The sequence below is a fragment of the Stenella coeruleoalba genome (assembly GCF_951394435.1).
Source record: "Stenella coeruleoalba genome assembly, chromosome: 11".
In the NCBI taxonomy this organism is placed as follows: domain Eukaryota; kingdom Metazoa; phylum Chordata; class Mammalia; order Artiodactyla; family Delphinidae; genus Stenella; species Stenella coeruleoalba.
In genome coordinates, this window is record NC_137157.1 from 99,306,844 (window position 1) to 99,321,415 (window position 14,572).

The following is a 14,572-nucleotide window of genomic DNA, read 5'->3' on the forward strand; positions in this document are numbered from 1 at the left end:
AGTTTATTTTCTGTAATAAGCAATATTAAATTTTTACCACGAACACCTTAATTGAAACAAACAAAATAATGTACACTAAAAAGTAAACATAACTTAAATCCTTAATATTTATTTTAAATAACTATATTTAAATACTTTGCATAAAACTTCCTAAATTTCCTCAGAGCTTCTACAAGCAAATTAATAAAAGCATATCAAGGTATGAGAATAAAGGAAGACTACAAATCTAGGGTACTTGAAAGTCAATTTATATAAATAAAATATACCACATCACCCTTTCTATACACAAATACTCTTTATTGGTAGAGGGCTGAACACCGAGCATTAATACAGCTAAGGATTTACAGTTTCACTTCATCCTCTCACTCACTCACTTACAAGGTATAAGACTCAGGGAACAGTCTGTGTATATGGGACAAAGCAGAGTTAGTATTATATAAACCAAAGCGGCAAGTTCAGATGCACCATCAAGTCTTACAACTAAATAAACTAACTAGATAACATACTAAGATATAGCAAGGTAAAAAGTGCAAAACTAAAATAAAAATAAATCCTTTCCCTCCTGACACATCTCAGAACACTTACAAAGTTAACAGAGAGAGTTCCTTTCCGTTGTCTCATTTGCATGTTAAATGCGTCTGACCTGTTGGTAACTTTTCGTCTTCGGGAGACCTCATCTTGAAATAAAAATAGTTATATAATAATAATAGTAAAAACTAATGTTGAGAGCTTACCATGGACCAGACACTATTTTAGATTATTTAAATTAGTTAAAATCTCACAACACTATGAGGCAGATAAACTATTATCCCCCCACTGAAGATAAAGAATCTGAAGCACAGAGAAGCTAGATAACTTGACCAAAATCACATAGCCAGTCAGCGGCAGACTTGGGACTCTAGTCCAGGCAATCAAGCTCCAGAGAGCGTAACTACTAATTCTACACTTGCCCATATGTAGTACTTATCAGGGACTAATCTGGGACTAGCTTTGAGATCACTGCCAGCTAATACAATTACAAACAGAAAAAAGATAAAGTCCTTAATCTTTTAAAAGAGCAATAGTAAACATTATACTGTATCTAGAAGTCCTATCACACTGAATGCTTTGCGAGTGATGGAAGAATATTACCTGATTATCCAGAGTTCAACCCACAATCTGAATAAAGACTTAGCCATATCATAAAATGCACAGTAATCAATATGACTTGTGATTATAGCAATTCATTAAATTCTTACACAGTAAAAACATATCCAACACAATCTTTGTTAAATTGAGCTTTAAAACTAACATGCACATAGAACTGTGAAACCTGATCTCCGCATTAGCAATTTTACTCACAAGTTTCTAACATGCTAAGCTGAGAGTACTAGGCATTCTTTAAACAGGTTACTTAAATGAAGTATCATAATATGTAAAGGCAATTAAAGAAAAATGTCAAAATTATGGTTAGAATCTAAATCATTAGCTCTCCCCAGTATATTTTGATACTAAAGGTCAGAGAAATCCTCTATTTCTCTTTAAATTTAAAAATAATAAGCTTTAGATTACCAGGTGAGAACCATTAATTTTGCAATTCTCTTATAAACTAGCCTTTAGAAACTACAATTTCTGTGTCATGTGTTAGACATGGAGGAGGAACTTTCTCTCTTCCAAAATATTACAAAAATTCAACATAATATGGCTCCTCACACCTTAAGATTATCTGCCACTAAAAAGGTGATCTGTCTAGGAACTATGCTGCCTAAGAAAATCCCAAGGCAGACTACGATCGAGTATCATATGAATCTTGTTATAACCATATTGTTGTACCTTATTTCTTTTCATGACCAAATAACAGATTTACCTTCTTTATCTTTTACTCCCATTGCCAAGCCCACAACCTTAGGCCCAGCCCCAAAAATCCGAAGTTTCTTCAGTTCCGTGTTTCTATTCACTTCTCCAGATTCTGACTAAAAAAAAATAAACTCACATTAGTCTAATTATTGTGATTCATAAATTTATTTTCTTACCCAGGAAAAGTCTCAAGATCCAATTCAAAATGAAGGAAAATTTTAATTTTTCTAAATCCACTTGCTGCCTCATTGCTGAAGTCACCAAAGCGCTCTGCAACACCCAGATTCCTTTCCACAAAAGAAAATCTACCTTTCATAAAAGCATAGTTGTCAATTAGGTTCTGTCCAGAGACAGACACTACTGGTAATTACTGGTGTAACAGTGGTAATAACTCGATAGAAATGCCCACTTCTAACTTGCTAATGGACACCCATCTTTGATTAGGGCAATTATGCCCATCCTAGGAGATGAATACTGACTGTCCTAAGTCAATCATGCCAATGCCATTTCTCTTTGTTGGCGATCACCTAGCTAAGGGTGGGAATGCTATCGTGTTCTAGCCAGTGAGACATAAGGAAGGTCTACTGCAAACCTCTGGGAAAGATTTTCGTCTTCTAATAAAAGAGAAAGCATCTCAAAGAGTAAGTCCTTTTGACCCAACTTCCTTCCCCACTGCTACAAGACTCAGTCTGATGGAAGCACAGCGCTGGACGCTACAGCAGCCACAATGCAATTAAGAGGAGATATATGTATCACCCATACACTGAAGAAGGCCAGGCAGGAAGATGGAAAGAGCTTGGCCCTTGATGACAATGTGAAGTTGCTATACGAATCCTAGAACTACTTATCTCTGAAAATCTAATGTGGAAAATGTGTCCGCATGTGAAAACTGTGTTGTCAATGTTTAAGCTACTGTCATTTGGCATTCTAGTACTTGAGGATTAAAGCATCATGACAGACACCAGTGTTACACCTTGAATTTAGATAATCTCTGAATGCAGGGTAATAATCAAAATTTACTTAAAATATACTTAGTCGATAAGAATAAAAATAAACCAGGATAAAATAGACTACTTTATAAGTCTATGGCGACCTAACAGCAGACAGACACAGGCAGCCTGGACTACTAAAAGAGCATATAAGAACCAAACCAACCAAAATGGCATTTCAAAATGTATCTTTAAACTCTGGTAGGCTGACTTGGTTATATTAACCTATAGTCAGTCCAATGAAAAACATTAACACTACACATTCTCTCTTTTTTTTTTTTTTTTGCAGTACACGGGCGTCTCACTGCTGTGGCCTCTCCTGCTGCGGAGCACAGGCTCCGGACACGCATGCTCAGCGGCCATGGCTCACGGGCCCAGCTGCTCCACGGCATGTGGGACCCCCCCAGACCGGGGCACGAACCCGTGTCCCCTGCATCGGCAGGCGGACTCCCAACCACTGCGCCACCAGGGAAGCCCCTAACACTACACATTCTTTACCACTGTTAAAGCAAAGTACACAGTAATAAAAGCTAACATAGTGAGTATATAGTATATGCCATATCAAAGTATTCTAGTCAATTAATCCTTACAACCACCTTTTCAGACAGACAATAAAGTCCCCAAAAGTGGAAATAATATGACAACATTCTCTGATCTTACTGGCATAAAGCTAGAAATAACATCAAAAATCAAAAGGCCCGGGCTTCCCTGGTGGCGCAGTGGTTGAGAGTCCGCCTGCCGATGCAGGGGACACGGGTTCGTGCCCCGGTCCGGGAGGATCCCACATGCCGCGGAGCGGCTGGGCCTGTGAGCCATGGCTGCTGAGCCTGCGCGTCCGGAGCCTGTGCTCCACAACGGGAGAGGCCACAACAGTGAGAGGCCCGCGTATCGCAAAAAAAACAACAAAAAAACAAAATCAAAAGGCCCTTCCACCTGGAATTTTTTCTCTGTATATACATATATCACATATATCATATATCAGAATCTCTGGAACAAAGGAAAGAAATAATCACAGGAAATTCTATAGTCTTAAACACAGCAATCAAAGCAAAAGAGCAGGAATAAATGAATTAAGTTCCCAACTCAAAATGCTAAGAAAACAATTACAACACAAACCAAAAGAACTTTGTGATGCTAGATTAGGACTAGAATTATCAGTATGAGCTGAAAATATAAAGTCACAATTTTTAAAAATTGATTTCCCAGCCCTGGCCACCAGAAGGGGCTACAAGCAATGGTATCCCAGTAGGAACAAGCACACCTTGTGCTCAAATCTTGGCTTCTAAATACCATTTCCCACTAAAGTGAACCAGGATTCCTTGGAGAAATGGCTGATTCCAGGTCTAAGTCACGGCAAGAAGACAATGGGATTCTTTGTGCTAGAAAGTAAGTGCTCAAAAACTGATGGAGAGGGCTTCCCTGGTGGTGCAGTGGTTAAGAATCTGCCTGCCAATGCAGGGGACACGGGTTTGAGCCCTGGTCTGGGAAGATCCCACATGCCGTGGAGCAACTAAGCCCGTGAGCCGCAACTACTGAGCCTGCGCGTCTAGAGTCTGTGCTCCGCAACGGGAGAGGCCACGGCAGTGAGAAGCCCGCACACTGCAATGAAGAGTGGCCCCAGCTCGCCGCAACTAGAGAAAGCCTGCGCACAGCAACGAAGACCCAACACAGCCAAAAATAAATAAATTAATTAATTAATTAAAAAACAAAAAAAAAAAACTGATGGAGACTTGTCAAAGAACATATGAACCTCTTGAAGGGGCTCCCGCAGGCCAAATTTGGAACAATTCAAGTATCAAAAAGGAATAAAAAGTAGTAATAGGTTATAAGACATTTATCAAAAAAGTCATGCTCTATAGTGAGACTATAAAAGGAGGAGGGACACTCAAGGTTGGTTCCATAGGTATATACATTCATCAAAATTCATCAAGCTGTACACTTAAGATATACACATTTTACTGTATGAAAAATACTCAAGCGTGGGAGTAGAGTTTTTTTAAAGAAAAATGCTAACTAATAAACATAGAAGAAATGACAGAACCAGAAAATCACCTGGTTTGCAACCACCAACATAATTAACTGAGGCAAGGATTATCAATGAATGTTAAAACTATTGGGTAAAACAAGTTAATGGAATAATGGAAATATTGTTATTGAAAAATAATGGAAAGTTAATGGAAAACAAGTTATTCCCACAGTCTTATAGTTTACTCTGATTACTTTTATTACAAGGAGAATAGTACATTATAATGAAGAAGTGCTGGCTCAAACTTAGTGTCACCAAAAATGGGACATACTGGCATTCTAATGTATAAGTGTTAAGGGTTTGGTCATTCTTGATATAAACAAACTGCAATCTCAGCTTTCAAGGAACTCATTCTAGTGAGGTCACAGAAAAAACCAATTAAAGCAGAGTATATCAAGCGATGTGATAGAGATGGGAAAGGGAAGTAGGATAACTTTCTTAACTTCCATTTCTTGTTTGGGAAACTATTCGATGGCTGTGCTTGTCACTATCACCAAGCTAGAAAATATTTTTTAAGAAAACAGATTTAGAAAAGGTGATAATGTTTGCGACATACTGAGTTTAGCTGTGTGTGGCCACCAAGGCATACATATACACACATGCACTCAAGACCCCTGGTGAACAGGGAAGAAGCACGGATGTCATGACTTATTTAGGAGTCCTGAGAGATAGGTAGTAACAAATCACAGGGTGGAAGAGACAGCTGAGTAGAGTGAAGATAAGGAAGACTGAGAGCACTACATGAAGGGCAGAGAGAAGAGATAACAAAGATTACTGAGGAGTGGTCAGAGAGTGACGAGGGAAACGAGAAGAGAGGTGTCACAGAAGCCAAAGAAAAAGCAAATTTCAAGAAATGCAAACATGATCAGAGATGAAGTAGGTTAAGAAATGAAAAAGGGGTCTCAGCATCTGACAATTATTAACTCTGTGGTAACTTGAATAGTGTAGTTTCAAGGAAATTATTTAGCTCAAAGTCAGATTACAGGGTTTAAAAACTAAACAGATACTGAGGAAACTGAGAAAATATAGATGATTTTCCAGGGAACTTCTTCATGAAAAGAGGCAAGGAGTAAGGAACTATCTAGGAAGAGGGCTTCTGTTTTTAAAGCCGGGAAGGATGGGAGTAGAAGGATTACCCTTGGAGAAAAAGGCACACTCTGCCCACAGAGATAGGTAGAGATTAAGAATGAACACCAGATAGTTTCATGTATGGGGCAAGAGGTTGAAGTTCTACCAGAAAGCCTTTACTGTCTTTCTGAAATAGAAGACTAGGAATGAGGCAGACTGGCAAAATTAATTAAGGACAAACTGCAAGGTGAAGAAATTCTTAATTGCAAATCCTCAAATGGTTCTAATATCAATCCAATATCAATCAATCTGACTACAGCAACAATTACTGCAATGGGTAAAAGTATTCTGTGTAGTCCCTATTGTTACATAATGAATGGCAATCATTATATAATCTGATGAAAGGCAATCAGAAATAAGCAGGACTTTTTTTTCATGGTTTCAGAAGGAACATCAAGGGATTTCACAAGCTGGCAACTGATTAAATGGGCCCACCTGGGGCAACTCTTCAAAGTTGAGTCACCATGTCAAAGAGACTAGTCTTCAAGTATTTCAGGTCTTAAGACAGAATCTTCACTATATACCCAAAGACGATCAGAACTTCTGAGATCAACCATGGTAATAAAAATCACTTAACAACCAAACCAGAGTTTACTAATTTAAAATAGAGCTATTGGGACTTCCCTGGTGGCGCAGTGGTTAAGAATCCACCTGCCAATTCAGGGGACACGGGTTCGAGCCCTAGTCCGGGAAGATCCCATATGCCACAGAGCAGCTAAGCCAGTGTGCCACCGCTACTGAGCCTGCACTCTAGAGCCCGCGAGCCACAACTACTGAAACCCGCACACCCCAGAGCCCACACGCCGCAACTACTGAAGCCCACATGCTCCAGGGCCTGCGTGCTGCAACTACTGAGCCCAAGTGCTGCAACTACTGAAGCCCACGCACCTAGAGCCCGTGCTCCGCAACCACAGAAGCCACCACAACGAGAAGCCCGTGCACCACAACGAAGAGTAGCCCCTGCTCGCCGCAATTAGAGAAAGCCCGCACACAGCAATGAAGACCCGATGCAGTCAAAAAAAATAAATAAATTTTAAAATTAAAAAAATAAAATAGAGCTATCATTTTCCAAAAATTTCCATTAAATTCACATGCCCCATTCAAGACACCTACCTTTCTGCTATCAGAGTACCTAAGAAGCTAAATTATTAATCAAGAGGTTATTTAGCGAGCATAAACTCAGAACAAGGAAAGTAGACATGGCATGAAAGAGACATATCCCCTGAGCTACAGAAAAGCAAGATGAAGTATCATTAGCCTGCCTCTACAGTGACAGGACTCCTCACAACCCCAGATCCAGTATCTCTTGTTAATAGTGAACCCACTTTCCATGTGAACCACTTCCATCCTTAAATGTGTTTAGGACCCAGAAAAGCTGCTGTCCCAGTTCACCCATATGTTAATTTAAATGGGCCACATCTCAAGAGTCCTAAGGGCACCTCACTCTCCCCAGCCTACAGATTGTCTATAACAAAAACCTTTAGAAACACAACTTCGAGGACCACAAAGAAATGGGAATAGGAAAAAGGTGGAGGGGAAGAGGGGCAGACAAAAAGAAATTAGGGCATTTTTCTTCCGATGTATTCATTAGGCTTTAAAATTATTCCAGGTCACAAGAACACTGTAGAAATTACACTGGAATGGTTCGGAGACTAAGAAACTTACCCACTGGTTTTTAAAGGAATGATGAGTAAAGATAAAACCACTCTTTCCTATTCTTCTCACTTATACTAACCACGAAAATAAAATATACTAGAATTCATCAGCATGTCTATGAAATTGGCCCTACAGTATCCAGAGTCACTCTCTGAACCGCCACCCCTGTCATAGCTGTTCAAAATTAACAAAGAACTCTCTAAATCAAATCAGACTGAAGTTTACAATCCCTTCCTCGTTCATCTCAAAGGTATATGGAAACGCGTCTCCGAGTTTTAAAGAACGACAGCACGTGAATGACCTCCCAGAGCCAAGTAAGTGTTCTGCACAGTCAACACTCTAGAAACGCCTGTCAAAAGCGGCCCATGGAAACTGATACCTGAGACTTGACACGCCTTGTTCTCTTCGGCAGAATGTTCACTCTTGTGCCCGGCTCTGGGGGAGTTTGGACATCAGTGCCAAGAACCTCAGGCTCCACTTTTTCCTTAAGATCTAAATTAGGCATTTGTACACCCTAAAGAATTGAGAGCACAGGAAGAGGGCAGATTCACTTGTAAGAAATCAGATTTGAGAATAAGGAGAAAAATAATAAATTTCTAAAAAATCCCTAAAACTACATGAAACCAGATGACAACTCTCCCACCAAACTGATCTATAGATTCAAGACAATCCCTATCAAAATCCTAGCAGGCTTCTGTTGTAGAAATTGAGAAGTGGATCCCAAAATTTATGTGGAAATGCAAATTGTTTGGAAATTTTGAAAAAAGAACCAAGCTGGAGGACTTACACTACCAGATATCTAAACTTACTATAAAGCTATGGTACTCAAGACAGCATAGTATTGGTGTTAGGGTAAAACATACAGATCAAACAAAGAACAAAACAGACTAGAAATAAACCCACATATTTATAGTCAACTGATTCTCAACAAAGGTGCCAAGGTAAATCACCTTGGTAAGGTAAATGGGAGAAGGGTAGTCTTTTAACAAATGGTGCTGGAACAATTGGATATTCCTATACCCCCTCTCCGCTGCCCCCAAAATGAACTTATACCTTTAACTCAGACTATACACAAAAAAACGACTCAAAATGGGTCACAGACCTAAACATAAAAGCTAAAACTATAAAAAAAAAACACTTGGCCTTAGGTGAAGAAAAGATTTTCTTAGATATGATAACAGAAGCACAATCCATAAAAAGGGAGAAAATCAATAGATTACTCTTCAAACAGACACCATTATAAATGAAAAGACAAACCACAAACTAAAGAAAATATTTATAAAATCATACATCTGATAAAGGACTTATATCCAGACTATTTAGCAAAATCTTAAAACAAGTATAAAATGACTGACAACCCAATAAAAAAAAGATTTGAGCAGACAGTTCATCAAGGAAGATATACAAATGGCTAATATACACATGAAAAGATACACAACACCATTAGTCATTAGGGAAATAAAATTAAAACCACAATGAGATACCACTACACACCCACTAGAATGGCTGTAAGCAAAAAAACTGACAATACCAAGTGTTGGCAAAGATGTGCAGAAACTGGAAGCCTCTACATTACTGGCGGGAATGTAAAATGGTTCAGCCACTTTGGAATACAGTTCGGCAGTTTCTTAAAAAGTTAAACATAAACTTACCGTATAACCCAGCAATTCCACTCCTAGGTATCTACCCAAGAGAAATGAAAACGTATGTCCACACAAAGACTAGTACATGAATATTCATAGCATTATTCATAACAGCCATAAACTGGAAACAATCCAAATGTCCATAAGTGATAAATGAAGAAACAAATGTGGTATATCCATACAACAGAGTATTATTCAGCCATAAAGAGGAATGAAGTACGAATACTAAAACATAGATGAACCTTAAAAACATTAGGCTAAGTGAAAAAAGCCATATACAAAATCATACTGTATGATTCCATGTACATGAAATTTCTAGAAAAGGCAAAACTATAGAGCCAGAAAGCAGATCAGGAGTTGTCCAGGTTTGAGGGTAGAAGAACCAGCTATAAACAAACACAAAGGAATTTTGGGAGCTGATGGAAGTGTTCTAAAACTGGATGGTGATGATAGTTGCATAAATGTATAATTTACTAAAGCTTATTGACTGTGTACCTATAATAGGTGAATTCTGTAGCATGTAAATTATACCTCAATAAAGCTGTTCAAAAAAAAATACATGAAACCAAGTGGAGGAATTTTTTTAAAAGCGTAAGTCTTGCATAAGCTTACACATTTAAATAAGAAAACTTTCTTCATTCCCATTAGCCTTTATCTTGTAAACCACCAAAAATAGCTGTGATTTTTAAACTACACCTTGCTCCCCCCAAATTTCAGTACCTGGTGAAATCATAGCCAATTGCTATCTTGTTATAGTAAACAATCTAAAGTTTATATATGGCAGAGTGGATTTATCCTAAAAAAAGTGATGCATCTCACCATAAGGCTGACACCAGACTGGAAAAGCTCATATGGGTAGAGAATTCTTTCATAATGTGACTTCAAAAGAGACCCAGTTCCTTTTCCTGGCAGATATCCCAAGCGGCTACCCACTTTAGACCATTTCTTCTCTTTGGTGACCATTTCAAAACCACCTTTGCTGGCAACAATCTGAAAAGAAAGTAAAAATTATTTAGGGAAAGAGGTAGATTCATGTATTCTGACTCTACATCTTGTCTGCTAAATGGAAAAATTATTCTGGGCCTAGATTTTATATTTCCTTTCAAGAAATATGTGACAAAATTGAAACTCATCAACATTTAAAGTATGGAAAAGAGACAATAACTTTTGGAAGTTTTAAACTCTATTACTGGCCACTGTGCGTACCTTCAATGAACCAAGCATTCAAAAATATTTAATGAATTTATGCTTTGCACGCTATGCACCTTGAGAAAATTAAATACATACATGTACTCTATATCCACATGGAATTCAAAATATAAATAAAAATTAAAAACAGACCAAGTATAGACATGTGAATGTTATTATATAATATAAAGTGAATGTAAATCCCGATACTAGAAAATATAGCAACTAACTTACAGGATTTAACAAAAATGTCAAACAAACAGTGGATTCAGAGGATATTTTGAAAAAGAGGCTGTAATTTTTCAAAAAGAGAAAGGCTTTACACAGAATATTATAAAGAAATGATGGGGAAAAATAAATTCCGGAGATGTACTAGAACATAGCACAGAATGTATTAAGGTAGGAAGTAATGGGATAAATTGGCCAATTTTTGCTGAATGCTCACATCAAACCAGCCACAGTATAGAGCAGACATGTACCCAGGCCCCCATCTTCCAGAAACTGATATGTACATCTCTCACATTCTAAAATATAGGCAGTTTTCAGTTTCACTGATGACAGAATAAAGAGTGTGATTAAGTTATTTGAATTCAAAGCAATTTTCCTCTTTGAGTGTACACTACTGTATTCTACTATATCAAAAAGTTAAGGGAAAAATTAAACAGAATTACCATATGACCCAGCAATTCCACCTCTAGGGAGATAGCCAAAAGAACTGACAGCAGGGATTCAAACAGTACTTGCATACCAGTGTTCACAGGAGCATTATTCACAATAGCCAAAAGGTAGAAACAACCCAAATATCCATCAAGAGATGAACGGATAAAAAAAAATGTGGTAAAGGCGTACGTGGAATATTATTCAGCCTTAAAAATGCATGAAACTCTGATACATGTGACAACATGGATGAACCCTGAAAACATTATGCTAAGTGAAATAACACAAACACAAAAAGATGAATATTGTATGATCCCATTTAAATGAGATAACCTAGCATAAGTGAATTCATAGAAAGTATGATAATGGTTTTACCAGGTGCTACAGGGAGGGGAAAGTTCTGGAAATGGACAGTAGTGATGGTTGTACAACACTCTGAAAATATCTAAGGCCATAAGATTGTACACTGAAAAGCAGTAAACAGTTATGTACGTTTCACCACAACTTTTTTTTAAAGGCTAAGAGCATGGACTCCAGAGCCAGATTACCAGAGTTCAAATCCCAGCTCTGCTAACTCAGTAGCTGTATGACCTTGGGTAAGTTACATAATTTGCATCTCAGACTCCTCACCATTATTAAAAGAGTAATAATAACAGTATCTATTCCTTATTATGAGGCTGCTGTGAAGACAAATTAAAACATGAAAAGCACCAGAACAGGGACTTCCCTGGTGGTGCAGTGGTTAAGACTCCACGCTCCCAATGCAGGGGGCCCGGGTTCGATTCCTGGTCGGGGAACTAGATCCCACATGCATGCCACAACTAAGAGTTCGCATGCCGCGACAAAGATTCCACGTGCAGCAACGAAGATCCCGTGTGCGGCAACTAAGACACAGCGCAGCCAAAATGAATGAATGAATGGATGGCACCGGGACACAGTAAACACTGTATCAATGTTGGCTGTATTATAAATGTCTGTGTGGGGGGGAAGTTGGGGGTTGGGGGGAGAATATACATGCTATAAATAAGTAAAGGATACGTTTTCTACTATTGTGCTTAGGATTTTATTATAGCAAAGATGAAACTATAGCCAAAGGAAAATTCTCCTCTAGTGAAGTACCTGAAAGCTTGATAGAAACACAGAAGTTCATGTGCACAGGAGTGGAACCCATCTTCAATTTTTTAGCTTTTCTTATTACATCCTCAAAGAAGCTCCCTCTGTTAATGAGAGCCAACCAGGGAAAAATCATGTAGAGAAAAAAATTTATTTTTCAGGGCTTCCCTGGTGGCGCAGTGGTTGGGAGTCCGCCTGCCGATACAGGGGACGCGGGTTCGTGCCCCGGTCCGGGAAGATCCCACATGCCGTGGAGCGGCTGGGCCCGTGAGTCATGGCCACTGAGTCTGCGCGTCCGGAGCCTGTGCTCCGCAACGAGAGAGGCCACAACAGTGAGAGGCCCGCATACCACAAAAAAAAAAAAATTATTTTTCAAATTTTGTAGTGTAGAGGAAGACACATTAAGGGTGGTTTGGATAGAGGGCTGTCTGGAAGCAAATGGATGAGTGAGAATGCCTTTCATTCATAGCTTCCCAGGGTTTCTACTCTGTCAGCTACAGTTCTAGGTGCTGGAGATACAGCTATGAATAAAATAAAGATCTTTGCCCTGTTGGAGCTTACAGCCTAGTGGAAGACTAAACATAACATGTCAATTTTGAAGTGACAAATGCTGTGAAAAAAATTTTAAAGAGTAATTTAAAAGCCTCCCAAGTAGGAGAATGAGGGTAAATTGAAGCATCAAACAGTCACAAAATGCCTCATTATGAAGGTGAAACTTGAGCAAAGACGTGAAGGAGGTGAAGCAGTTACCCAAGCAGATATACAGGGCAGGGAACAGCCAGAGTAAAGGCCCCATGAGGAGCCTGCCTAGCATGTTGAGGAGCAATAAGGAAACCACTGTGGCTGAAGCAAGTGGGGAGGAGCAGTAAAAGTCTAAGAGAGGAAACAGGAGCCCTCTCAGTAATCTGCATTTCCCAACACAATTACATAATAATCTGCTTCTGTCAGTAATGATATAGCTGCACGGATCCAGTCATGCTTCCCACCCAGCTCTGACCATTTCTGGCACACAGCTGTGACAATGACAGCACCATAATCGGGGATGGCCAAGGGTAAGACAAAACTAACAAAGAAATCAAAGCCATGACTTTGGCTTCATGTTTAGATACTCTGTAACAATCTAACCGGGCCTAATACTATAAAAACACACAAAACCTTAATACTTGCTTTTCTTCAGCTGAGAGATTCAAGGATTACCATGCACAATTTCAAAATATAAACCATTTATTCCAAACATTTGCCATGCACTATATCACACCACTGTCATTAGAAAAACATCACATGACCCATGCCCTATAAAGAAATACACGGCATGCACTTAAACTGAACACAATGAAGACAGCCCCTTAATTAAAACTTAACAAAAGAGTAATGCCACTCAAGGCCAAAATTTCAGTCCAATGAAAAACTAACTCCAGTTAGCAAGAGACAATTTTAACAGACGAAAAACAGCAGCAGTCTTCTACTTAAAAGCTCCCTCTCAAAGCTCCACTAAAAAGGAAGGGACAAAAAGGCATACTCCCAAGAGGACAAAAAGACCAAGAGAAAAGCAGATGTAGGAATGATCATCTAGCAAGCAAAAACAAAAAAACAGACGAAAAAGCCCCAAGCACTTGCAACAGAAGAAAGCTAACGAGAAGCTTTCGCAACATAGAACCTGGAAAGGCTTAAGAAATGGAAGCAGCAGTACCTTTAAAATTAAATTTTAGAAGAACAGTGTTGACTGAAAACCTGTATAAAAGCAATCAGACCTCCCCCGGTTAGCACGCCAGGCAACCATCCCTCTCCAACAACAGCAGAAGCCTGGAGATTTACTCTCAGGAGAGTTTGAAAAGAAGGGACTCTTAACCTAAGAAAGAAACAGGTAAGTAAAGTAGAGGATCAGTCTAACAGTCTCACATCCGACCAATAAGAGTTCAAAAAGAAAGAAAAAGTAAGTGGAACAAACCGTCAAAGAGTTAACACAAGAAAAGTTACAAGAACTCAAAGAGGTGAGTTCAGATTAAAAAGGTCATCAAGTGCAATCAACATATTCAATGAAAATTAACACATACCAGCGCATATCCACTGTGAAATCTCAAAACACTGGGAATAAAGATTAGACCCTGTGTCTTCAAGAAAAAGTCACAAGAATTAATATAGCATCATTCTTCTCAACAGCAACACTGGAAGCTAGAAGACTATGAAGTAAAGCTTTCAAAATACAATTCTGAAGTAAAATGATTTGCAGTCTAGACTCTAAACCCACCAAACTACCAATGAAGTTTAAGAGCAGAACACTTTCAGACAAGCAAAAAGTTTACATTCCATTTTTCTTCTTGCTCATCAAACTAGGA

At 38.8% G+C, this 14,572-nt stretch overlaps 1 protein-coding gene across 2 annotated transcripts in view; it reads right to left on the reverse strand.

Annotated features, from left to right (window-relative positions):
• KDM5A (lysine demethylase 5A) overlaps positions 1 to 14,572 on the reverse strand; it is a 76,634-nt gene that overhangs the window by 54,458 nt on the left and 7,604 nt on the right. Inside the window, exons 4-7 of one of the 2 annotated variants that reach the window (XM_079938598.1) lie at positions 10,098 to 10,268; positions 8,015 to 8,149; positions 1,847 to 1,952; positions 586 to 677 (exon numbers count right to left, since the gene is read on the reverse strand). In XM_079938598.1, coding sequence (XP_079794724.1) covers positions 586 to 677; positions 1,847 to 1,952; positions 8,015 to 8,149; positions 10,098 to 10,268 — 504 coding nt within the window. The remainder of the gene's footprint in view (positions 1 to 585; positions 678 to 1,846; positions 1,953 to 8,014; positions 8,150 to 10,097; positions 10,269 to 14,572) is intronic. The other variant, XM_079938599.1, reaches the window with a different exon arrangement.